Genomic DNA, 24739 nt, shown 5'->3' with positions numbered 1-24739 from the left:
TCCTTCTGTCATAAGGTCTGAAGTGGGGATATTTGCTGATCACACAATCATCAGCGAACATCCCCACAACATTCAGCACAATTCAAGACTCCTCAGGTACAGAAGCAGTAATTGCAGCAAGACCTGGACAATATCCAGGCTTGGGCTGACAAGTGGCAAGTAACATTTGCCCACACAAGTGCCAAGCATTGACCATCTCTAACAAAAGAGAATCTAACATTGCCTGTAGACATTCAATGGCATTACCATCACTGAATCCCCCACTGTCAACATCCGAAGTGTTACCATTTACAAGAAACTGAACTGGACCAGCCATATAAATACTGTGGCTACAAGAGCAGGTCAGAGGCTAGATATTCTGCAATGAGCAACTCTCCTCCTGATGCCCAAAGCCTGTCCACAATCTATAAGGGTCAAGTCAGGGGCATAAAATAATACTCTCCCCTTGCTTGGACGGGTGCAGCTCCAACAACATTCAAGAAGCTTAACACCATCGAGGACAAAGCAGCCCACTTAATTTCTACCTTTCACAAACACTCGCTCCCTCCACAACCGATGCACAATAGCACCAGAATGTACCATCTACAAGATGTACTCCAAGAACTCAACAAAGCTGCTTAGAGAGCACCTTCAGACCCAATGCTATCCAGACCCAAATGCAGCAGATACATGGGATGCCATCACCTTGAAGTTCCCCCCCCGCCAGCTGCTCACCATCTAGACTTGGAAATACATTGCATTTCCTTCACTGTTGTTCGGTTAAAATCCTGGAAATCCCTGTCTGACTGTGTTGTGGCTATACCTATACCATATATTTTGCAGCAGTTCAAGAAAGCAGCTCACCACCATCTTCTCAAGTGCAATTAGGGATGGGCAATTAATGCTGGCCTAGCCAGCGAAGCCCACATTCCTTGAATGATACTTTTTTTTTATCATTCTTGCATCCATCTACCATTTGATTGCAAATTTGATCCCTTTTATCTTTGCTGCTGGAAGCCTATAGAATACCTACTCGAATTTGTCTATTGTTTCTTGGTTCAAACAAAATAGGTTTAGAGCTTGAACATTCTGTTCCTCCAGCACCATAACAGTTTCTGTAATCAGTGCTACTACCCCTCTTCCTTTCTTTACTGATCACATTGTAGCCAGTAATACTTCGTACCCATTCCTGCCCCTTGTTTTTTTGAGCCTTGCCTTGATTATCTATCTCCATGAAATTATAGCATGATATTTTAAACTCAGGACAGCACTTTTCCATCTTCCAAACCTGGTGTGCCTCAGGGATCTGTTTTGGGGCCACTGCTGTTTGTAATTTTTATTAATGATCTGGATGAGGGTATAGTTGGGTGGATTAGTAAGTTTGCTGATGACACCAAAGTCGGAGGTGTGGTAGATTGTGAGGAAGGGTGTCATAGTTTGCAGGGTGACTTAGACAGGTTGCAGAGCTGGGCCGCGAGGTGGCGGATGGAGTTTAATGTGGAGAAGTGTGAGGTAATTCATTTTGGTAGGAATAACAGATGTGTTGAGTATAGGGCTAACGGGAGGACTTTGAATAGTGTGGAGGAGCAGAGGGATCTAGGTGTATGTGTACATAGATCCCTGAAAGTTGGGAATCAAATAGATAAGGTTGTTAAGAAGGCATACGGTGTCTTGGCGTTTATTGGTAGGGGGATTGAATTTAGGAGTCGCAGCGTCATGATGCAACTGTACACAACTCTGGTGCGGCCGCACTTGGAGTATTGTGTGCAGTTCTGGTCCCCACATTACAGGAAGGATGTAGAGGCTTTGGAGAGGGTGCAGAGGAGGTTTACCAGGATGTTGCCTGGTATGGAGGGGAGATCCTATGAGGAGAGACTGAGAGATTTGGGGTTGTTTTCGCTGGAAAGAAGGCGGCTAAGAGGGGACCTTATTGAAACATATAAGATGATTAGAGGTTTAGACAGGGTAGATAGTGATAGCCTTTTTCCTAGGATGGAGAAAGCTAGCACGAGGGGGCACGACTTTAAATTAAGGGGGGGTAGTTGTAGGACTGATGTCAGGGGTAGGTTCTTTACCCAGAGGGTGGTGAGGGACTGGAATGCCCTGCCTGCTGCAGTTGTAAATGCACCTAGTTTGGGGGCATTTAAGAGATCTGTGGATAGGTTTATGGACGAAATGGGATTGGTTTAGATTAGTGGGTTAGTGTTGTTTTTTATTTAAAAGCTGGTCGGCGCAACATCGTGGGCCGAAGGGCCTGTTCTGCGCTGTAATGTTCTATGTTCTATGTTTGGTCACCTGTAGCGTAAGAATTGATGCTTTAATTTTGATTGAACGTTCTGCAATTTGTTTTTTCTCTCCTACCCTGAATGTGTTTCCTGGTTCCACATGTCCACTGTTCTTGCATTCACTTCGTTCTGTCTCTGTCTCCTCCCTTTTTGATCATGCTCATGCCTGGGCTGTCTTTTTCTTCGAATTATAATTATAGTACTGAAGGAGGCCATGTAATTTTCCACTTCTGTAAACGACTTGGATTGCTTGGTGCTGATAGTGGATAACACCAACTGAAAAGAAGTGGTTAAATTCTAACTTATTTTGATCATCTTTCAGAAATTATCTTGAATGTAATAATTTGCATATGTTAAAATAATTTATTTTTTCCTTGATTGATTTTGTTTGAAAATTGGGTAGTAATTCCATGCTTCAGTATGAGCTTAATGGAAACGTAAGAAATAGGACTAGTAGACCATTCAGCCCTGAAACCTACTCTGCTATTCACTATAATTATGGCTGATCTTCTGCCTCAACTCCACTTTCCTAACTGTTTCCAATAACCCTTGATTCCCAAAAAGCTGTCCATTGCAGCTTTGATGGAACATGCACAACCTTCTAGCATAGGGAATTCAAAGATCCACATTTCTGAGTGCAAAACTTTCTCATCTCTTTATATCTTGTGCTCAGTAATGATTCTTCTGCCTCCAGTGGTCATTTTTAAATCTTCAGCATGTTAAATCTGCTCCACCAATTTTTAAAAATTAAGAAATTTTAATGTGTCTCCTTTAGGACCAGGATTTAATCTGTTCCTGAGACTTTGCAACTTCAACCTCGGACCATTTAAAGTGAATAAATACACATCACCTGGGGTAAGAATTGCTTTCTTCATCTTTTAAACTTTTACTTTGTGAATTCATGTAGAACTAAGAATAATTATAAATAGTAGCTTATTTTTAATTGTTGTGATCTGGCAAATGCTAAATGTTGTGTAAACCAAATCCCAAAGGAAAACTTAGCAGGTTATCGCAGCTCTTTTCTTTTTGTAATTTGTTACGAGAAGATACGTCTATTAAAGGCAGAAGCCACAAATTTCAATAACACTTCTGGAGATTTTAAATATTAAATTAAAACATGTATTAAGAAAAGAAAGTTTAAACACACAAGATTTCATTTGCACATTTAAAATTATCCTACAGAACATTATCCTTCCTTCCAAAAAGATTCCTACTTGGTTAGATTCGCACATAGACATCCCTTTAGACAACCAGCCCCTATAGCCATTTAATCTGTTAGAAAATGCAGCAGTATTACCACAAGGAAATCCCATTGTTGCTTGAGAGGAGGTATATCACAGGACTTCTCTTTCTTTTCTACTCTGCTGTGGAAATTCCAAAAAAACTTTAAAATGAAACCTTGCTTTCTAGAAAAACATACACTTTCTGGGCTGACTGATGGCTGTTCTACTTTGTTTCTTTTCACAGTTTTCTCTTGGCACACTCCAGGAGGTCTTACAAGGCCACTTCAGATAGCTCTCTCATCTTTTCCTAAGTATGTTATTTCCTCTTCTCCCATTGTCCATTTCCTTCTTTGAAATTCACCTTTCTCAGAATATAAAATCTTACAGTTTTCCTCATGCCACCACTTTTGGATAAAATAAAATGAATAACCTTGTCATATTCATTTATAATGTTATCCAAGTTGTAAACTCCTTCTTGCCTCCTATTGAAATTCAACAACTGAACGTAACAAACCTCCTTTATCTCCTAATGCAAATTTCCACCCACGTTTTAGTTGCTTGAAGAATACCCAACTTCGCCAAATTCACTTCAGGTGTCTGTCTTTCACATCTAGCCCCTTTGATGTCCTACACTCTGTAGTCACTCAGTCCCCAACTTAATTAAGTTGTACACACACACAGTCAGACACACACACAGCACCCATAAGCCTGCTTCACAGAACAGTACAATAAACCCCAAAAATATTAAAATAACAATATGGTCTTCACACCTCCGACCTCATAATAAAAGGAGTGGTCATAATTCCAAAAAGACAGTTTCATTTTCTCAACCTATTTTGCATTATTTATTATGTTTATCTATATACACCAAACTGTTATACTATAGGCTACATACCAATCAGGGAAATATACACAAGCATTTTGTAAAAATAGTGTTCATTTCAAGCTTTTTTGAATTTTAAACTCTTGACAGTGCAGCAGCAATTAAATTTTCTCATCCAACCACATCATAGCTGGTAATTAAATGGTTGCAGTAATAAAGTCTGCCTGAACATTCTGGTTCTGTAACTTTTCCAGCAATTTCAAAGGATTGTGATTAGTAAATATATTTGTCTTTGAAGCAGTGCTTGCAACATAAATGTTTAAATGCTTCAAAGCTAGCACCAAATGTAGAGTTTCTTTTTCGATGGATAAATATTTTTTCTGATGTACCTCAAGCATTTTAAACTCAAACATATATTGTAAATCCCAAAATATTTAATTTGAGTAAGTTTTTAGAAAAACCTGAATTGTCCTGATTCAGCACTCTGAATGTAGGTCTACATCTGCACGTTTTACAATAAGGAGGAAAGTATTTTATTTTAATTAAGATGGCAGGCCCTTAACTGCTATATGAGTAGCTGTTGACAGTGGCATAGAGGGAGCAAGGAAGTGTAGTGTTAGAGGTGCATAAGGCATGGACCAGGACATAAGACAGAAGGAGATCACTGAAGTGGGGTAAGCTGAGGGCGCAGGCTATTTTTAACTTAGCAAGCTGGGGAATGGAAAGCCAGTTGAGTTTGCAGAGGGAAGGTTTGATGAAATTATTGTGGATGAGGACACGGACTGACATTTTCCATAATTGTAGATAATTCAGGGTGTCGGAGGTGAAAGCAAAGAGAAGCAACAAACTAAAATTTGGTGATGCTTTGGCTGCTAATGGATAAGTGAACCTAAACGAGGGCAGTCCCACTGAAATGGTAACAGAGGATAGACTTTGGTGTGATCAGTTGTGCCAAGGAGTGGAGGGAAGGGTAAGGTAATACACCATGCTCAAAGTAATTGAAGATGCAATTTGTGCATTTGGTTAGGAAACTAATTGCAGATGTAAAGAAGGGAAAATGTTCAAGATTGTATAAAGATGTAACAATAGCAGTGATGTCTAGAAGTCTGAAAATGTTGAGAGACCAATTTTCCTTACAAGCTTTCAGTCTACTCTATTAGGATGACATGCTAATATGGTAAGTTGCAAGATAGTATTTACATAGGCATTTTGCATTATAATTGTGTCAAAAGTTCAAAGATGTTCAGACTTTGCACAGAAGTCTCTTTCACGCCCTAATGTTTTTGTTCATTTTGTTACAGTTGTTCATGTGTCTTATGTGGATCATTCTTCAAGTGATAATAATTTTTATGTATTATGACCTCCCATTGGTTCCCAAACGCAAATCTCAAAGAAGACTAATTTCAACTGAGGAGGAAGAAGAACCTTTAGTTCATGATGATGATGATGGGAATTATGCAGCTGCAGAGAACAATCAGTATGGTAGCATTAATGAAGATGAAAAATTACGCGTTCCACTAATTAATGAAATGGATGGTGAAAATAGCATAGTAGATGACCGTCAATATATTCCTAATGGACACATTGATGAAGAAAGCAAAACGAATGATAATCCATTCCACAATTTTAGCGCGACTAAAGGTGGGTATTAGCAAATTATTAACTGTAACCACTTTGTAAAGTTCAACTCCACCCAAGTCATCTGTCCAATTGTTTATGTTTTTGTATCAAAAAACTAATTTGTCATAATATTTAACACAACTTAAACACCCTGGCTGGGACTCTCCCAAAAATTTATAAGTTCCAACGTGCAGTAAAATTGGAGTAAATCCTGCTGGGTTTTTTTGAGAGTGATTTCCAGAATGAATTTCCAACACTGAGCATCAGAGTGTCCAAGCATGATTCACTCTGGAAATCATGGAACGGATCTATTCCTGCTTGAAAGGCCAGCAATGTATAGCACTGAAACAACCATTGCGCATGTACTGATCAGTCAGCACAGAGATCGGTGTCTGTGCAGTGACTCCCACTCATTGCCAGCTTCCAGATCGCTAGCCAGTCCAATTGCTGGCCAGGCCCATAACCCCTATTGTTGGGCTTCTGACACTTCCCGCCCCTGGAATACTGGTCTCCCGGACCTCCCGGGGACTGCCCCAATGTCCCGACTGCCCCCCCCCCCTCCCCCGGCCAACCCTAATCCTCTCTTTCCTCCTTCTCCCAATGCTACATTTGCAGAATGGAAGTGGGTTCCCCATCCCCTCTGGTCCTGCCCCCTTGTCAGTGCCCTGTGGGCAGTGCCACTTTGTCCCTTGGGTGATGCCTGGCTGACACTGCCCAAGGGGCACACCCCCCCTTACCCCTGACCTCCTTTAGGGGGCCTTCAATGGCCTCTTTTCCTTCCAGCAGGGTCAAGCCACCTGTTCCCTATTAGTGGGGAGCAGGAGTAAATCACGCTGGAGTGAACCACTTCTGGTAGGTGGGAGGCAGGTGGTTGGGGGGTGGCGAGTGGAGACGGTTGGGAAGGCGGGTGGGGGAGGAGGGGAGGCAGGTGTGTGGGAGGGGAGGCTAGGAGAGGTGGGGGGGTGAGGGGAGGGGGGTAGGGGGAATGAGAGGTGTAGAGGGAGGGAGGTGGAGGGGTGAGGGGGAGGGAGGGAGATGCTGGTGGGCTGGGCTGGGAGACTTCAGTCTTGGACCCGCTAATCAGATGGAAATCGTGATTTTCATATTGTAATCAACTGGCGTGGAGCTGATTATGTTGAAAAACTTGGTTCTGGAGACTGTAATGCCCAGTGGGAAGCCTGCAAAATGGTCCCTTGCTGATGTGTCCCAGCCCACTGCACCACTGGAGCAGTGCAATGGGCTGGGAGAATTGCTCCCCGCCTCCCCCCCCCCATGTTTGTTGAATATGATTTATTTCAAAAGTGGTTGCGCTGTGGATCATGTATTCTGCTTTATGGGTTGTCAGTTATGTCTTTTAAACAAAAAGACCTGTGAGATTTTAATCATTCAAAAAAGGTCAGACCTTTCCAAGCCCCAGCATAGTAGGAAAATAATGAGCTGCTTGGTGCATTCTTGCCACCAGGGAGGTTTCCTGGGGTGGGGGGGGGAGGTGGGGGGCAGGCCAGCGTGGGGATTAGTTACTTGCTCAACGGAGATGGGTAGCCAATCTGTATATTTAGGGCACCAATTTGAGGCTATTGAGCATGCTCACCAGCAGTGTGCTGGCAGTGGGGTTGCTTTTTAGAAGGCTTAACTTTTCCAAATGTTGCCACAATACACAGAGTGCAGTAAGCGAGGATAGAATACCATTGCAGAGTAGACAAAGGATCATAGCATCATAGAATCCCTACAGTGCAGAAGGAGATCATTTGGCCCAGCAATAATCGGAGACAACAGTCCCACCCAGGCCCTATCTCTGTAACCCCATGCTAATCCTTGTGACACAAAGGGGCAATTTAGTAAGACTGGTCAAACAAACTCTCACACCTTTGGACTGTGGGAGGAAACTGGAGCACCTGGAGGAAACCCACACAGACATGGGGACAACGTGCAAACTCCACACAGACAGAGAGACAGTTGCCCAAAGCCATAATTGAACTCAGGTCCCTGGCACTGTGAGGCACCATTGTGCCACCTTGCAGCTCGATCTTTAAAGTTTAATTTTTTGTTCTATTGCTTTCTTTCTTTTCTCTTTCTGCTTTCTAATTTAGTTGGTTTTGGCCTCTCTTGTCTTTTAAGTGCAAGTCTTATTCTCTTATCCTATAAATCATTCTCATGTTAAAACTGTTCGTTGCCTATCTAGGTTCTGATATTTCAAAATTAATTGATTGGGTTCTGAATGCTTGTATTTTGGTGATTAGTTTCCTGTGTCCTTTGCTGGGCCTACATGTGCATGTTTGCATGGTATAAACAAGAGATAACAGTCACAGCACCTTCAGTAAGTTATTGGTGGCAAAGAGATAATTAAATTTCCTTAGCCTGATTAGTCTTAAAGAGAAATGAATCAAGTCTGTATTTGTTTTTGTTTCTCTAGGTAGATTACATTAGCTATTTATAAATGTATATGTCTTCCTACAGATGAAAGACTAATTCTGGTTGCAGCTAGCAACTTCAATTCTCCCTGTTGTTTGTTGATGATACAGAAAAAAAAAACTGCAGAATTTATACTGGAAAGTGACTGGAGAAGCTAAAGAATTCCTGTGGTTTGATGTACTCCAAGAAACCTTTAGACTTCATAGTGCTTAATTCCTTTCAGTTTTTTTGTTTTCATTGATCACATGGTCCCTTGCTTTTGGACTTCATGTTTTTTGGCAGTTGCAATGTGCCACCTTGTGGACAAAAGGTTTTTACAATTGTATGGTGCAAAATCTTCCCAGAACAAATAAATGGTAGAAAATTTATTTTTGCTTTTTATAGTTTTCACTAAAATAAATCTGCCAGATGTTTTGGTCTTCACATTGTGTTTTTTTTGCCAGAAAGGTATATTATAATTATAAGTAAATTCTTAGGATACTTTCCTTGAAATTATCTTTTTTCAAATGAATATAATAGTATCCAGTCATTTTATTTGTATGAATTAAGATTGCTGTCTGTAGACCAGATGAAATAACAGATGTGGTGGTGGAGGCAAACTTGCTGGGGTCTTTTAAAAGACTTCTGGATGAGTATATGGGATTTAATAGGATTGTGGGTTATAGATAGGTCTATAGATTGGTAGATGTTGATGTGATCGGCGCAACTCGTGGGCCGAAGGGCCTGTTTGTGCTGTAGTGTTCTATGTTCTATGTGATTAAGTATTAATTCTATCGCTATAAAATGTAGTGCCACAACGTTGTTGTTGAATTATGTAGCTGAGGTGTTCTAAAAGCAGTTTTATGACAATCAGTCTGGTGAAAATGAAAATTTATTGAATTTTCTCTTAACTCTTCCAGCTGTTTTAAACCCATGTATGATCAGTGTGGTGTTGTTTTCCCATTTTAGAATACCTACGAGAGGAAGTTGTGGTTGTCCTTACTGCACAATTCATTACACTATTCAATCAGACTGCTTTAGAGGTATGTGAGTAGATTTAACCAGATCATCATTTTGAATGGCTAACTGTTTAGCTTAAGGTGATTTTTGCTATCTAAACGTCTACTTAGCAGTTTAGGGGTTACTCTGCAAGTTCCTGGGTTGAACGCTTGAATAAAGTAGATGTAGCTCAAAGATGGATAGTAGCACTGTTGTTAAACTGAAATTTAATTCTCTACACTTGTATTTATTAATTGCTTGAGCTCAATCATGTTTACTTTTTCCTTAGAAATGATCAATTTTAATTTCATACAGCAAATTGGTGTGTGAGTGGATATGCCCTTTTATAAAAAAAAGCTAGTTCCTATTGAGTTTGGTTGCTACTGATGCTACATTTTAAAAAGAGCTTTATTCTTAGGAAGGGCAGTGTGGACTTCTTTCTAAGCTACTTGCCCTGTTCCAAACATCATCTTAAACATCCTCTAGGCATTCTAAAAATAAAGTTTTTAGGTTGGTTCTGGGAAGATCATGCATTTGATGCATTCATGAAAATATTATCACCATATATTAGATTAAGTGTCATAGTGCTGTCCTAACCCTGCATCATTATAAAACCCCATTGTGTCAATTAAATTATTTTCTCTGCTCCTTCTGGTACTGTGGTAACCAATATGAAGTTGACATTTTCTTAGAAGCAGAAGGTTAGTAGTTGAGAAAAATCATACCTTTTTATTGTTTTGAGATAACATATAGCTTTTGTAGGAAAGCAAAACCTTTAGTTTTTGCTGGATAGTCACATGAGCAGACCAGGAATGGAGAGATACAAACGAATGGTCTAGTTGGACCAGTGAGTGGCGCAGGCTTGGAGGGCTGAAGGGCCTGTTTCCTGTGCTATATTCTTCTTTGTTCTTTGCATGGTTATATTATGACTGTTATCAACAGAATAATAGTCATTCTATACACCATCATCAACTACGTCAGTTTAAACTCTGAGATTATTGCTCTCTCACTCCTTTTTTGCCAGTGTTTGCTCCCACTATAGTTAATGTTGCTCAACGATATTGATACCGAATGGCTAATTATTTACTGCATAGTTAGCCAAAACGTGTTAAATATAATTACAGTTACTACAATAGCAATTGAAATGACATACTATTAATTTCTACGTGCAATTATTATTTTTTTAATAATAGTGTTGGAAGTTTTATCAATGTATTTTGCCTTGCCTTATGAAATAAAATATGGTCAATGTATTTGTTAATACACTGATTTTTCATTTCAGACAATGGTTACTCCTATTACACAAAAGTATTTCCACTTTGGAGAATTGGAGAACAGCTTGATGTACTGTATGTGTGGTGTAGAGGTCAGTAAAAATTGTAATTCAGAATCATGATGAAGTTCTGTAGATTTTGCCTTTACCAATCGATCATCTGTAGCGATTCCAATAGTGTGATTTTAATTGACCTGGCTCTAGAGAGAGAGGCAAAATGGTTCCTTGGAAGGGTTAGTCTTATACCATACCTGGCAAAACACTGCCAAACAGAACATTTATTAACCTTACGGGCAATTGAGTTAAACATGCAGTCGGAATCCTACCTTCCCAGATTCTGAAATCAGGAGTTGCACGATAAATGTTGCCTTGGATGCAACTTTGCAAGAATCCAAAGACTGAAAACTTGCAATGTGCAGCATTTTTTAATCTTAAAATATCTATCCAATAATTCAAATGAGGCAACATAGGTAAGGTAGCGAAAATGAGACTTGAGTATTTGAACAATATTTGGATGATATTACCTTTGAACTAAGCAACTTTGAATTAAGGTTAGACAATTTTATGAAGTTTGGTAGTGACAGGTATGTATGTCACAAACTTTGTGGATCATATCTGAATTTGGGCTCAGTTTCCATTATTGCCTACTTGTTGTTTGGAGTCCTACTCTACAGGATGCTTGATTTCAATGGTGGGGGGAAAAGGAAATTAAACTAATTTTGAAATTCAGATATTGTCTATTTGTGGAATTTAATATTAGATTCTGTAATCATATTCAAATTCTTTCTGGTGTAAACATTTTAATTTTCTGTTTTATAGGTCATAGTTGGATTCTTTCTTGTGAGGTGGCTAAGCACGAAGTTTACCGATCGAGTAATCCTGGCAGTGGGCCTTGTCATTTGCAACATTTCTTGTATTTGGTGTTTAATTTTCCTGGCAAACCCAAAAGGTAAGAATCCTGTTGCTTATGTGTCTTATTTTGTCACTTGCCCATCATTAGGTTTTCTAAAATAAAACATTTCAAATGCAAAATATAATTTCTGATATATAAAGAAGTATTTTTTCTAAGATGCCCATTGCTGCTTCCAAGTAGGTTAAAAGTTTAATTCTTGGGTGAATGACAAGTAGAAGCTATAGTATTTACATATGAATCAATTAATTTTGCATAGCCCTTACAATTGAAGTGAACTCAAACAAGATGAAATGAATGCTTCTGTTCTACGTGATGTTGAACAGGTAGGTCGCAGAATAAGCCTCAATGATGTACCTGATGATTTTGCATGTATAATTATTTCAATTAATTAAAAATATCTAACCACTTTTGCTCTATTGTTTTGATTTAAAACATCCCTGATGATAAGTGCTATTTATCAGTTTGACTGCCATAAAGCACAGTTGGTGAGCTTCACGATTGTATATTATGATTTATATTCAAAAGTACATGTCTCCTGATGTGAACGGTAAAGCATTGCTTCAAATTTTCAGTGCCCTGTAACTCTTATTATACAAATTAATCCATCCCTTATAGTAGGGACACTGCCTGCTGTACTTTTGGCAGTGCAACTTCCAGACCCATGCTTTTACTCACAGGTCAGATTACTAGAACTCCAACTTCCCGCTTATTGTTTACAAGGTATTCCAAACTCCAGTAGGTAGCAACTTTATTGTGTCTAGTTATGCATGAGTTTATATTCACTTCAGTAGTTTTTAAAAATATGATCCTCTTGTCTTTTTCTTTTCAGGGAGTTTTGCCATTTTGCTATCAGAGTTTGTGGTAGGTGTGTTTCTCCAAATTCTGGGGTTGCCATTTGTTGCCGTTTCTCAAGTGTCTTTGTTTTCAAAAGTTACAGCTGAGAAAACACAAGGTCAGTTGGGTGTAGATTCACTCCCCCATACCCTCATTTTTTGTGATAAGAGTATGTATATTGGAATTAGGCTTCAATGTGTCCCATTATTGAGTTTGCCATTATATTTTTAACGTGACTTTTTAGCTGCAGCATGTAGGGTTGGGAATTATGTTTTGAATTTTACGTCATTTTTATTAAACAATTATTTCAAAAATCCTTTTTAAAAGCATTATCAAATGCACATGTTTAAAGATAATGACTTTATGTGGAATTGATAAGCAGCATGGCCGTTTTATTAATTAGACCAGGGAAAGATACATATGCCAGGCTTCACATAAAGATCATCACAAGTGAGGCTGTTCGCTGATGTTTGCAGTGTGATCATCTCCATTTCCAATCCTCTGCTTGTGAAGTAATCCATGCCAGTTAACAACAGGACCTGGAAAATACCCAGACTTCGTCCAACATGCTAAGTAATATTTGTGGCACCCATAATGAAATTCACAAATCAGACAGAGTCATAACCTTCAATGGCATTGTCATCATTGAATTGTCCACCGTCTACATCACCTACAATGCGTGATTCCCATCGACCAGGGGGTTAATTAGATCAGTCATGGTTGTAAGTGCAGAATAGAAGTGGGGTATTATTAAGAAAGTAAGAGTAGTTTTAACGGATTTATATTTGTATTGTTAAACATTGGAAATAAGATATAGGTTTAAGTGGTTTTAATTTAATGTTTCTGTAGAAGGAAGGTAAAACCTGTAATTCAATTCATGCTAGACAGAGGTATTTGTCAGTATGTGGGTTGGTTCAGTTCCAACTGTGTTTCTATTGTGCTTAGAAAAGGCTACGTCATGAAGAGTAAATAAATTAGCAATGGTTGCCTTCAATAGGGAGTCACTTTCTAGAGGGAAGAAATTCCTTTTGTTCGTTTTAGCTGAAATAGTGGGCAGTTGGAGACAGGGCACTCAGGAGTGAACTTCTTCAACTCTTCCAGAAGAAAGCCTGGACAGCACAAGAGCTGCAAAAAGGCAGGCATTCTAAAGAACCAGTTATTGTCCAGATAAGCAGGGAATTAGGACAGAAAGAATGTTTTAAGATGACTGAAGCTAAGAGGACACAGACCAAGTTTCATTCAGAAGATTTCAAGGAATAGTAAATAAAATAATCTGAGTTAAAGAGACAACTGCAGTAACCAGATTTAAAGTGGGAAAGTAGACTTCAGAGGTAAATCAAATATTTGATGCTATTTTAGTAGAGTCTGAGAATCAAGAGTTAAAACAATTGTGAACAGTATGTCCAGCAGGCAAGTCAAAAAAAATCCTAAATGGGGTGGTGTAAAACCTGGATTGGATTGCTATTAGAAGTGGAGCAGAAACTTCATTTAAAAGAATCGTTTGGAAAACGTGGACAGAGTTCACTTTGACTTGACACATCATTTTAAGCTTGCTCTTCTGGCATTATGAGGGTAATTGAAGGAATATCATATACCTGAAGAAACTGGGAGAAAGAGTCTAGGAAAATATCTGGCCATTCTTGGTGAGGTTGTAAAGTTCACCACAGTATAAGAATTGAAAGAGCTGGCACATCAACCTCCTTCTACAAAACATGTGCCTAGCTCTGATACCCAATCCAAACATGATCCCTACATCTGTTACAAGCACAAAGATTCGGCACTTTTTTTTTACCAGACAGCCCATTTGCTTGCTTGTTCCAATGCTGCCATTGTTCATTCAAGGAACACTCAATTTTATATTTCCTCCTTCAGGAGGAAATTTTCTCACCTTGTTTTCTTTGATTTAAAGCCTTATTCTTGCCACATAATACCACCCTACCCTAAGTGTAACTGAGGGTTATAGACTTTATTTGCATAGTTTCACCTGCCTCTACAAATGTAAACTAACAGAAATGATGCCGTTTGAAGTATTCTGTAGGGCTCTTTGATTATTCCGACGCTTTTTCAGTATTGCTTTTATTTGGTCACTTATTGTATGTAATGCTTGGGGTTGAAGCTGTCTCATCAGTGAATAGACCATGGTACTATATTTTAAAGACATTGTTTTTAATTCTTAATTTTAATTGTATTTCCAACATGCAAGTGATGATGTGGAAGTTTGTCTGAAAATATGGTACACGTTACTTTCATATGTGGATGTTTAGCTCTGAATGCTTCCCTTTTCTTTCCAGGATTCAGTCAAGGATTCCGTCGTTCAATAGGTGGACTTGCCACTATATTGGGTCCTATGTGGGCAGGAGGATTAACTAATAATCTTTACATAATGTTAGGAGTCATGATGGGTCTACTGACACTTCTGACTGTAAGTAAAATGAAATTAATGAATCTCACGAATGAGAATTATTTTGCAGTTTCTAATACTTGGTATAATTTGTGGCATGTAAATTAGAAATTCAGCTGGCAAAGTTATACGTTTTGCAGGTTCCTTAGATTTACCAGGTGATATAGCAACTTACTTTATCTTTCAATTTAACATATTGAATATGCTACAAATAACAGTGGATCTCACTTACCCTTTACAGAATGTCTCAGTTCAGCTTGCTTTTGGCCACTTGTCATGTTGCGTTTTGCTTATTGTGGTTCTGACCTTGCTTCTTTGGCTGCTTACTTTGTTTCATTGAAGCCCAATGTGATCTTGAGCATCTTGGGGGCAATTCTGCTAGGCCACTGCACCAACTGTTTAGCGGACTTTCCGCTGGGTGCCACGGCCTACGCAAGTCTCCGGGTGCCGGATTTCCAGCGCTGTAAGCTCCATGCTAGAAATTGGTATGGAGCTGTATAAATTGTGTTAATCTTCATTTTAATCCAATTAACGTGTAATTAATAGGCCTAGGTCTGAAGTCTCTGGGTCAGCTATCCTCTTTCCCCCAATCCCCCTCTCCCCTGTCAGGAGTGTTTCACTTCAACGGGATTTACAACAGCTTCTCACTAATGAGGAGCTAGTGGTCTGACCCTGCTGGAGTGAAGGAGGGCCATCGTGACCCCCCGAGGATCGGGGGTAAGGGTGTGCTCCTTGGGCATTCCCAGCTTGACAGTGCCAGCCTGTCCCCTTGGCACTGCACTTGGCTGGTCTGGACACATCTGGGGGGGTCAGCAATCAGAGGTTTGGGGGGGTCAGAGTGGCAGTGATGTGGGGTCATGGGGCTGGCCAGCAATCAAGCTGGCCGGCAGTGTGTGGCAACTGTGTATGTGCCGATCCATCTGCGCCAAGATCAGCGCATGAGCAGTAGCCCACTCAGTGCTATGTTGTCGGCCTCTCCAGTGGGAATAGACCCTGCCCCCCTGATTTTTAGCATGACTCATGCGAGTGCACTCTGCAGTACACAAAGTGTGGGAGATTCATTTTGAAAACCTTGCTGAGAAAACCAGCGGGATTTATTCTAGTTTTTAAGCAAATTTGACACTCAGATTTCTTTGGGAGAATTCCACTACTTATCTTTCAAAATGACACTTTACAGCAGAGGATTCAAGATCGTGATCAAAAATTTCAGACCACAGCTTCTGTCTTTTTGTTTCAGATGGCATTGTTGATAGTTCTGCTATACCTTGGCCAAACCCATTTTATTGTCTTATTTTACTTGCCCCACGTTGCTTTGCATTGATTTTAATTTTGCCACTTTCATTAATCCTGTCTTCTATCCTATCATAGACCTTCCTTTTTTTTTCCCCATCTTCCATCCCTTTCTCCTGGCTGTAGTTAACCTATTACATCTCCAGATTTTTCTAGACTGGTCAATGCCATCAACATAAAACAATGGCTTAAATCTTCTGGTATGGGAGTGTCCTGTGACTCAACTTACTTCAGTGATGTGCACTGCACAACCGACAGCAATGTTCACCTCCAGTAGCACAGTGCATCAGTGCTAACCACTGTGCCTCGCAGCACCAGGACTCGGGTTCAATTCAGGCCTAAATTGACTGTGTGTGGAATTTGCATGTTCTCCCGGTGTCTCCATGGGTTTCCTCCAGGTGTTTCAGTTTCCTCCTACAATCCAAAGATGTGCGGGTTAGGTGGATTAGCCATGCTAAATTGCCCCTTCTTGTCCCATGGTGTGTAGGTTTTGGGATTAGTAGGGTAAATGCATGAAGTTATGGGAATAGGGCAATGGGTGGGCCTGGGTAAGGTCCTCTGTCAGAGGGTTGGTGCAGACAAGATAGGCCAAATGGCCTCCCGCATGTAGAGGTTTTATGATTTACCCCACTCCTAGTAATGCTATCTCCTCCACTTGACAATGTTCACTTCCATCCAGACAATGTTCAAATGTTCATTCCCTTCACCACCATACTCACTGGCAGTGGTCACCTCCTCCTGACCCACTCTCCTGACTTGCCTTCTGCAATCCCTGGCTCCTATTCAACAATGTTAAAGCCTGTGTGTGTGTCTGGGCGTGTGTGTGTGTAGAGAAGTAAACTTAAAACCAAGGAGCTTGGACAAACACTAAACCCCTAATTGGCTTGGTGTAGATTGATCACAAGCTACCCGCTTTAGAGAAAAATCAGGTGAGGATTTATCAAAGTATGATGTCACACCCAAAACCATGTTATAGCACAGGGAAAGGTTAGTGATTAATAACAGCTTGTCCAGGAAGGGTTGTTAATCCTAATCATTCAGAGTTTGTTCAATATCCCAGCAAACATGGCGGGATTGGGACCAAAATTCCACAAACTAAAGTGATTTCCTATCCAATTTTCAGGCTGTCTGTGAAAGTGTCAGTGCCAAAAATTTCAAAGGGAACACACTTGGGAAATGCCATGACTGTCATGATATCAGTGAAGGGATTGTTTGCAGGATCTCTCTCAGGTTGTCAATATCCTGAAGCATATCCTCCACATCATGCAAAGGGAGACAACACTAGAGGGCGATGGTTACAAACTTTTTGGCAGGTTGAGAATATTGGCGTGGTGCTGTTAAGCATCGTTGGAGGGCAGCAGGATGGGGTTGGGGGTGGGATTGGGGGGGGCGGGGTCAGCTCTGTCAGTGGGTTGAGGCTGTGCAGTTTGAGTCTGCATCCCAATCAGGCCCTCTCCTCATAATCCCATACATTTACCCTGCTAATCTCACTAACCTACACATCTTGGAACATTAAGGGGCAATTTAACGTAGCCAAACCATCTAACCTGCACATCTTTGGACTGTGGGAGGAAGCTAGAGCACCTGGAGGAAACCCTTTTAGACATGGGAATAACATGTGTGCTCCACACAAGCAGTCACTCAAGGCCGGAATTGAACCTGGGACCCTGGTACTGTGAGGCAGCAGTGTTAACCACACTGGCACTGTGCCACCCTAATGCTAATCACTGTGCAACCACTTCTCAGATAATGAAGTGGTCCATAGCTTCATGCATGTGTATCTGGACCAAAGTCAGGCTCAGGGTGATAATGGTGGCCACCATTGACCAGAAACCCAACTGGACCAAACCTCCAAGAGCCCAGAGGCTGGGTATTTCGTGGTAAATGACTCTATTATTGATGACTCAAAACATTGCTACCACTTAAAAGATACAATTCAAGAGCATGATGAAGTTCTTTCCACTTGCCTGGACGAGTGCAGCACTAACACTATTCAGGAAGTGGATTCCCATCCAGGACAAAGCAATATGTTGGATCGGCATCTCATCCGTTACTTTAAAACATCACTGGTGCACTGTGGCTCCACTGTGTACCATCTACAAGATATACTATGACATTTTATCTAGTTCTGTTTCGTGGCACCTTCCTAACCGTGACCTCTGCCATCTAGAAAGCTCAGAACAGCAAGCACATGATAAAATCACCATCACCAAGCTCCCTTCCCAGACACACACTGTCTTGAACTGCATATCATATATTTACTGTCGCTGATTCAAGATCTTGGAAGTCCACCTAACAGTGTTGTGAGTACCTTCATTGTATAAACTGCAGCAGTTTTATAAGGCATTTCCCTACCACCTTATTGAGGGGAATAAATGCTGGCCTTATCACCAACTCCACAACATGAATAATTTTTTTTAATGCCAATAATCTTTATGCATATAGTGTTCTTGAGATTTACATAATAATGAACTGACTAAATTCATCTGTCCATGTTTTCTACTGTAGATAATGATGATATTATCATACAGCTACTTGGTTGAACCTCCCCCAACCCTGATTTCAACTGTGAACAGAAGAAATATAGACGATGATTGCTGAAATTGGATAGGAAACCCAGCAGACCAAGTACAAGGTAGAGTGACAGAAGAAATAATTGTGTACGCATAGAAATTAAAATTAATCTTTTTCCAAAGTTAACTGGAGAAAAGAAGAATGTACAACACCAAAAACATCATTTTGCCCCACCCTAGCAAGTCTGCGTTCAAAAACAACCTATAGTTCATCACCTATGGCCAGGATTTTTCAGCACTCCCATGTGCTGGATGCGGCATGCCACTGGCTGCCAACAAGATTGTCAAGTGTTGTCAAAGTCTATCAGCTCTTGCACTGCTTGCCTTTCCACTTCCAGGAAATCCACCTCAAGGGTTCAACTTCGGCAGTGACCAAAGATCCCGCCGGCAGGAGGGGGACCAGGAAATTCTGACCTTTGTTTCATAACTATTTTTGTTTCTGACCAAATGCTTATCTATTTCCAACTTAAATCTAAATCATCTGTTTTTGTGAAAACTATGTCCAAGTTGTTGAATCACCTTTCCTATCTCTGATTTGCATCCCACATGCCTGGTTCTGGTTCTTGGGAACTTATCACCTTCTTCCTTTCTTGTTTCCTCTTGACACTGTACCTGAAGTAATGTCTTAGTCTGATTGACTGACTGTAGTAAAGCTGGAAGGCTAACTCAATTTTGAGATTTCACCAAGTGAACTATATGGACATATAGGGCCCGATTTTACCATCAAGTTGCAGCTGTTTTTGGGTGTGTAAACTTGGTAAAGTCAGGCGTGCAGCAAGTAACGCAATCCGCGCCTGCCTTTGCACCGGTTCCCCCTTTACCAAGGCCTGAAAATGACTGCGATCAGGACCATGCCCAAAATGAGCATGATGGCCATTTAAATGCATTTAAATTGACTTAATGGGCTGCATGCCCAACCTTGCTGTCACTTCTCCCTTCACCACCATATATATCCATCCAGAATTGATGCAAAACAGACATGCTCCACAAAAGTCCGATTCAGACGCTGCAGTTAATGAGGAGCTAAGTGCGGAGTGTCTGATGGCTCTCTGCTTGAGATTCAGGTGGGGGATGGGGGGTGGGGGGGAGGTTGCGCTGCCACTTTGCCTGAGATCAGTGGTGGATCTCCTGCCACTTTGTCTGAGATCAGTTTGGGGGGAGGTAGGGGAGGGGCCGCGATCGATCCGGGTGATGGAAGTGGTTGGACGATCAGGGGGTCAATAATGCTGTGGGGGTGGGGCAATGTCTGTGGGGGCCGGGGAAGGCATTATCCACCTCCAGAGGGATGTGGCAGGGCAGCCACATTCTATCATTTTGTTTTTTCTGTGCATGCGCAGTTGGAGGTGCCAATTGGAGCTGCAGGATTTTGGGCACGTTAAGCCCCACCCACAGGCTTCTGTAGCACGATTCAGAATTGCTGATACTTTTTCAGGCAGAGGGCATGTGGGGGCGCCTGAAACCAGGTCTAAAAGTCGGATCTGAAACACTCCCAGTTTCAAGATCGCCCAGCACTTAGAATCAAAATGGTAAAATAGGGCCCATAGACGCCAGGAAAGCCACATTTTAAAAATGTGCAGACATTCTAACTGACCATTAAGGATCTTTCCCATGCACTAATAATAAGTAAATAATGCTTCCATCCAATTTTTAAATGTTAAAAGCAGAAGCAAACTTCTATACATGCATCCTAACAATCTTTCCAGCAAGTCATCAATGACTTTAGTGTGAACTGTGTTGCACATTTATAACTTGGCTGGGCCATATGGGTGTATCAATTAGCTGCAATGTAGGCATATCCTTGAATATCAGAACAATGTGTTATCAGAGGGAATCAATTGCGATGTGATTATTGATAATTCTCTAAGGATGTATTCATTAAATGTGTGCCTGTTACTAAATGTCATGCCCATTAGAGGCATGTCATATTCATAACTTTGCGCATAGGCTGAGCTGAAATCAAAGTTTTTGGAATCATCTTTTATTTGTTTGAAAGGGGAATCAACTGTTAAGGTGGTAGTAAATGACCATTCAGCACAGATGATCAAACTGTGTTACATTTTAATTAACTATGGGTAGAGCCTCACCCTCAAATGGGCATACCAAGATGATTATATTTGCGGAATTCATAGTTGCCATTGATTGAAGCTTACTCAAAACACTGAGTCAATCCACTGTATGTCATCAGGTTTGAAATCCAACTGAAGAAAACTGGTGAAACCAGTTTTTCACAAGTTTAAGAAAGATGAAAAACTAGTGTCTGTTTCCTATTGTACATCAGTGGCCTTTTAGCTTTAAGATATTATGCGTGGGCAATGGCTATTGACCATTGACCAAAACTGGCCCCTGATACTGAGAACCTCTATTATCCCAAGATCCAGAAGCGACCGGGTCAGACTGCAACTTGGGAAACCTGGACAACTGAAGAACATTGTTGGCATGTCAAGGAACCAACTGGGGACGTTGCAGTCAGGATAGTATCTGTAGCCATGAGGGTAATGAACTTTTCAACTGTGCCCAGGGAGGATCAGGTTACCAACCAGAATTTTTGCAAAGGAAAAAATATTCCTGTTGTATCCCAGATCCTGAGAAGAGATATACCTATCCTCAGGGACATTGGCTGTCTTTAAACCTTGTAGCAAAGGTTACAAAGGTGCCAATTGAATGCAGAACAAATACCACAGCATTGGCAAAAATGCTCAAAGGTTCCCTGAGTAAAATTCTATCTGCAGAGTAAGTTAGTCACATGAGTAATTATGATTAGGGTCATTCCGAGCTTGCCAGTGCTGGGGACAGATTACTTTTGGAGCAGGATTTGTCTGGAAATGAGTCTTGTGTCCAGAGGGTAGAGATCAGTCCACAAAGACTGAGGGGAATGATTGAAACAAAAGTATGCTGCTCAACTGCAAAGGGCTGAGGAAACCCTGAAATTCCTACAAGGGGCAATAGAACAAGTAAGGACTGAAGAAGCTGAAGAAAAGCCAACAGAGTTCACAGCGGTTGTGTTAGTCTATAGAAATTAAAGCAGACAAGTTTGCAGAGGCCAGAGTACGGTCAGTAACATTTGAAAAGGGCTAAAATAGAGTCAGGGAAAAGCAAAAGTTCTGGAAGTCACAAAGGATGAAGGAAATGCACCCAAGGTATGATTAGTAGAAACCTTTTTCCTTGATTTAACCAGTTTCCACGCAGGTGAAGTGTCCCAGGGGAATGCAACAGAGGCAGTGGTGCTCCAGAGTTCGTGAGACAGACTGAGCAGGTGGGGAGCTGTGGAGACAGAATCCATCCCTGAGATAAATGAGAAAAGAGAAGACTATACACCCTGAGACAAACAGCAATTCTGAAATCCACAGGGAAATATAAGTGCAGTCTGCAGAATTGCCCATCAAATAAATGATCATGGTGAAGCTCAAATTTCAGCTCTCACGAAACCCAGTGTTGCAACTTCAGAACCCACTGAAGATGAAGTGCAGGAAGTGAATCTAGACATCATATAGTGGTCTAAAAGCAGTTCACCATCCACTATTATCTCAGAAATAAAGTGATCTAACTGAAAGGTTGTAGAAATAGCAATTGACTAGTTACGGCATGTACAAGCAAGACATCTGTGCAATAACAGAAATGTGCATTATACAAGCATTGTCTTTTTCATTCTACGAAGTTCAGTTCTTTCTAGGATTGTGTCCAGAGGGTAGAGAACCTGGTCATGCCAGGGGGTAATGCCCAGGCATGTCCCTCGCTACTTGGTTTGCAGGGCTCTACTTACCTGTGCACCCCCTAGCGAAGTCATCTGGACTGATTTTCATTTCTGAATCCCAGTAGTGATTTGTGCTGGTTTGATATCACACTGGCTGGGAGGGCAGTTAGGATGAGGACGGAAGTAGAGGCATCAAGACTGCTAATGTGATAATTTATATAAATCAGGCTCACTCCCTTCATGGGTGTGAATCCCAATACATCATCAGAGAGGGGTGGAGAAGATTTCATTCTGAGATCTTGCGGGCACCTATCAGTTTTTGGCCTCCTGCGAGTTTTAGCAGCCATTATAGGGCTTGTGCCCATGGTCAATGGGGCCATTAGATCATGGTTATTATCTTTCAAATTGAGCAACTACTTATTGTTGAATGTCTTCTGAATCACGGAAATGTTATTACATAAAAGGGGGCCATTTGGCCCATTGTATTTGTACCAGCTCTCCAAATGACTGTTATGACTTGGTGCTTTTTCTTGTATCCCTGTACCTTACTTCTATTCAAGTAATTATCTACTGTCCTCTTGAATACCTTGATTGAACTAATCTGTATAAAGTAAAATAATCTTTGCATATAAATTCTAGGACATGTTTCCTGAACTTAATAGCTCAGATTTAATACTTATCCTTATCAAATCTTATCCCCACCGTCATCTGGATGCAGTTTGCATGTCAGTGTTCATTGACTCAATTGGGCACATTCTCCATTGTGCTACTCCTATCCGATTGATGTTGAAAATGCTTTCAGATGCCACTTTCAGGTGGGGCGAAATTCTAGCAAGAACAGCAGTTCCTGCCTGTAGTATGCAATGACTGGAATTATTTCCATTAGCAGCAGGATGGGAGAAAATGGACAGGGGAGAAGAGCGGGGAAGTTGGAAGGGATGTTTTGTGGTGAGTGGAAATATGAAGTTAGAAGGCTGGTGGTAGCAGAATATTTAGGTAGAATTAGCTTGAAAGGGAGAAGGCAGTAATGAATGAGGAAGGGGAGTAGAGTGTTAGCTTCACCCAGGGGGATGGAGGATTAATTGAAAGGGGAAAGAAAAAAGAATGATCTGATAAACTTGAGTGCCTCTGAAAGAGTTTTGTATAAGAGTGATGCATGTACAAGAGTGATTGTTGAGGTGGCACAGTGGCTAGCACTGCTGCCTCAGCTTCAAGGACCCAGGTTCAATTCTGGCCTTGGGTGACTCTCTGTGTGGAATTTGCACATTCTCCCTGTGTCTGCATGGGTTTCTTCCAGGTTCTCTGCTTTTCTCCTACAGCTAGGTGGATTAGCCATACTGAATTTCCCCTTAGTGTCTGGGGATTAGCAGGGTAAATACTTAGGGTTATAGAGCTAGGGCCTGCATTGGATTGTCATTGATGGACTGAATGGCATCCTTCTGCAATGTGGGGATTCTGTGTAGTCATTTTTGGGTAAGTTTTTTTATTCATTTATGGGACATGGGCGTCGCTGGATGGCTAGTATTTATTGCCCATCCCTGGTTGGCAGTTGAGAGCCAACCACATTGCTGTGGCCCTGGAGTCACATGTAAGCCAGACCAGGTGAGGATTGCAGATTTCCTTCCCTAAAGAATATTAGTGAACCAGATGGATTTTTCCCATAATCGACAATGTTTTCATGGTTATCGGTAAATTCTTAATTCCAGATATTTTTTATTGAATTCAATTTTCACCATCTGCCACAATGGGATTCAAACCTAGGTTCCCAGACATTAGCTGAGTTCCTGGATTAATAGTCTAGCCCTCATACCACTAGGCCATTACTTCCCCTACAGACTTTGACCTGTTAAAAATCTAAGTGTAACTTTTATTTCCTTTTTTTTGTTAAAGATCTATTAATTCTGTCTGAATGTACTTAGTAAGTAATTAGCATGCACATTTTTAATGTAAGAATTTGATTTTCCAGGGTGTCTGCCTGTGATTCCGTTAGGAAGATAATGATTTTGTGCCATCAACATTTGGATTTCCTCCTATAGATTTTTTTTTTAAGGTTTTATTCTCCAATATAACTGAAGGAATGAAAGCTTAAGTTACAAAACCCAAATATAGGCCAGAACTCTCCAGGCTTGCACACCCCACTACCGCTGCTAGCCTGAACAGAAAATTTGGCGCTCAGCCAAATCACCATTCACTGCAGTGAGACCGGAGAATCCCAGCCATGGGTGATGTCACAGAATTCCAGCCATAGACGTGACTACCACAATTTGCCAAACACCTCATTTATAAGGCATCTGGCAACTGAAAATGGCAAGGAAACGATGGCTCTTTAGCTCATCCCATATACTCACCCTCCCAGGCATACTCAAACCCTGTATGCAGGAGGCTGCTGGCGTGTACTTCACCATTTTCCCAGAGAGTGCTAAATGGTATCTAAAATCGGCTTT

At 41.0% G+C, this 24739-nt stretch overlaps 1 protein-coding gene across 3 annotated transcripts in view; it reads left to right on the top strand.

Annotated features, from left to right (window-relative positions):
* The window catches only part of LOC145340995 (major facilitator superfamily domain-containing protein 8-like), a 62725-nt gene that overhangs the window by 35246 nt on the left and 2740 nt on the right, over positions 1-24739 (top strand). For all 3 annotated transcript variants that reach the window (XR_013886327.1, XM_080185641.1, XM_080185643.1), the window contains exons 5-12: positions 3040-3119; positions 5612-5951; positions 9291-9364; positions 10603-10686; positions 11413-11542; positions 12336-12458; positions 14632-14762; positions 18540-18666. Coding sequence is in view for 2 of the 3 variants with exons in the window: in XM_080185641.1 (XP_080041767.1) it covers positions 3040-3119; positions 5612-5951; positions 9291-9364; positions 10603-10686; positions 11413-11542; positions 12336-12458; positions 14632-14762; positions 18540-18632 (1055 nt within the window). In the remaining variant the exon portion in view is untranslated. The remainder of the gene's footprint in view (positions 1-3039; positions 3120-5611; positions 5952-9290; positions 9365-10602; positions 10687-11412; positions 11543-12335; positions 12459-14631; positions 14763-18539; positions 18667-24739) is intronic.

The sequence above is a fragment of the Carcharhinus amblyrhynchos genome, chromosome 3, assembly GCF_965287045.1.
Source record: "Carcharhinus amblyrhynchos chromosome 3, sCarAmb.v2.hapA, whole genome shotgun sequence".
NCBI lineage: Eukaryota > Metazoa > Chordata > Chondrichthyes > Carcharhiniformes > Carcharhinidae > Carcharhinus > Carcharhinus amblyrhynchos.
Note: the sequence above shows the minus strand (reverse complement) of the source record. Positions and strands in the feature narration are given on the sequence as shown.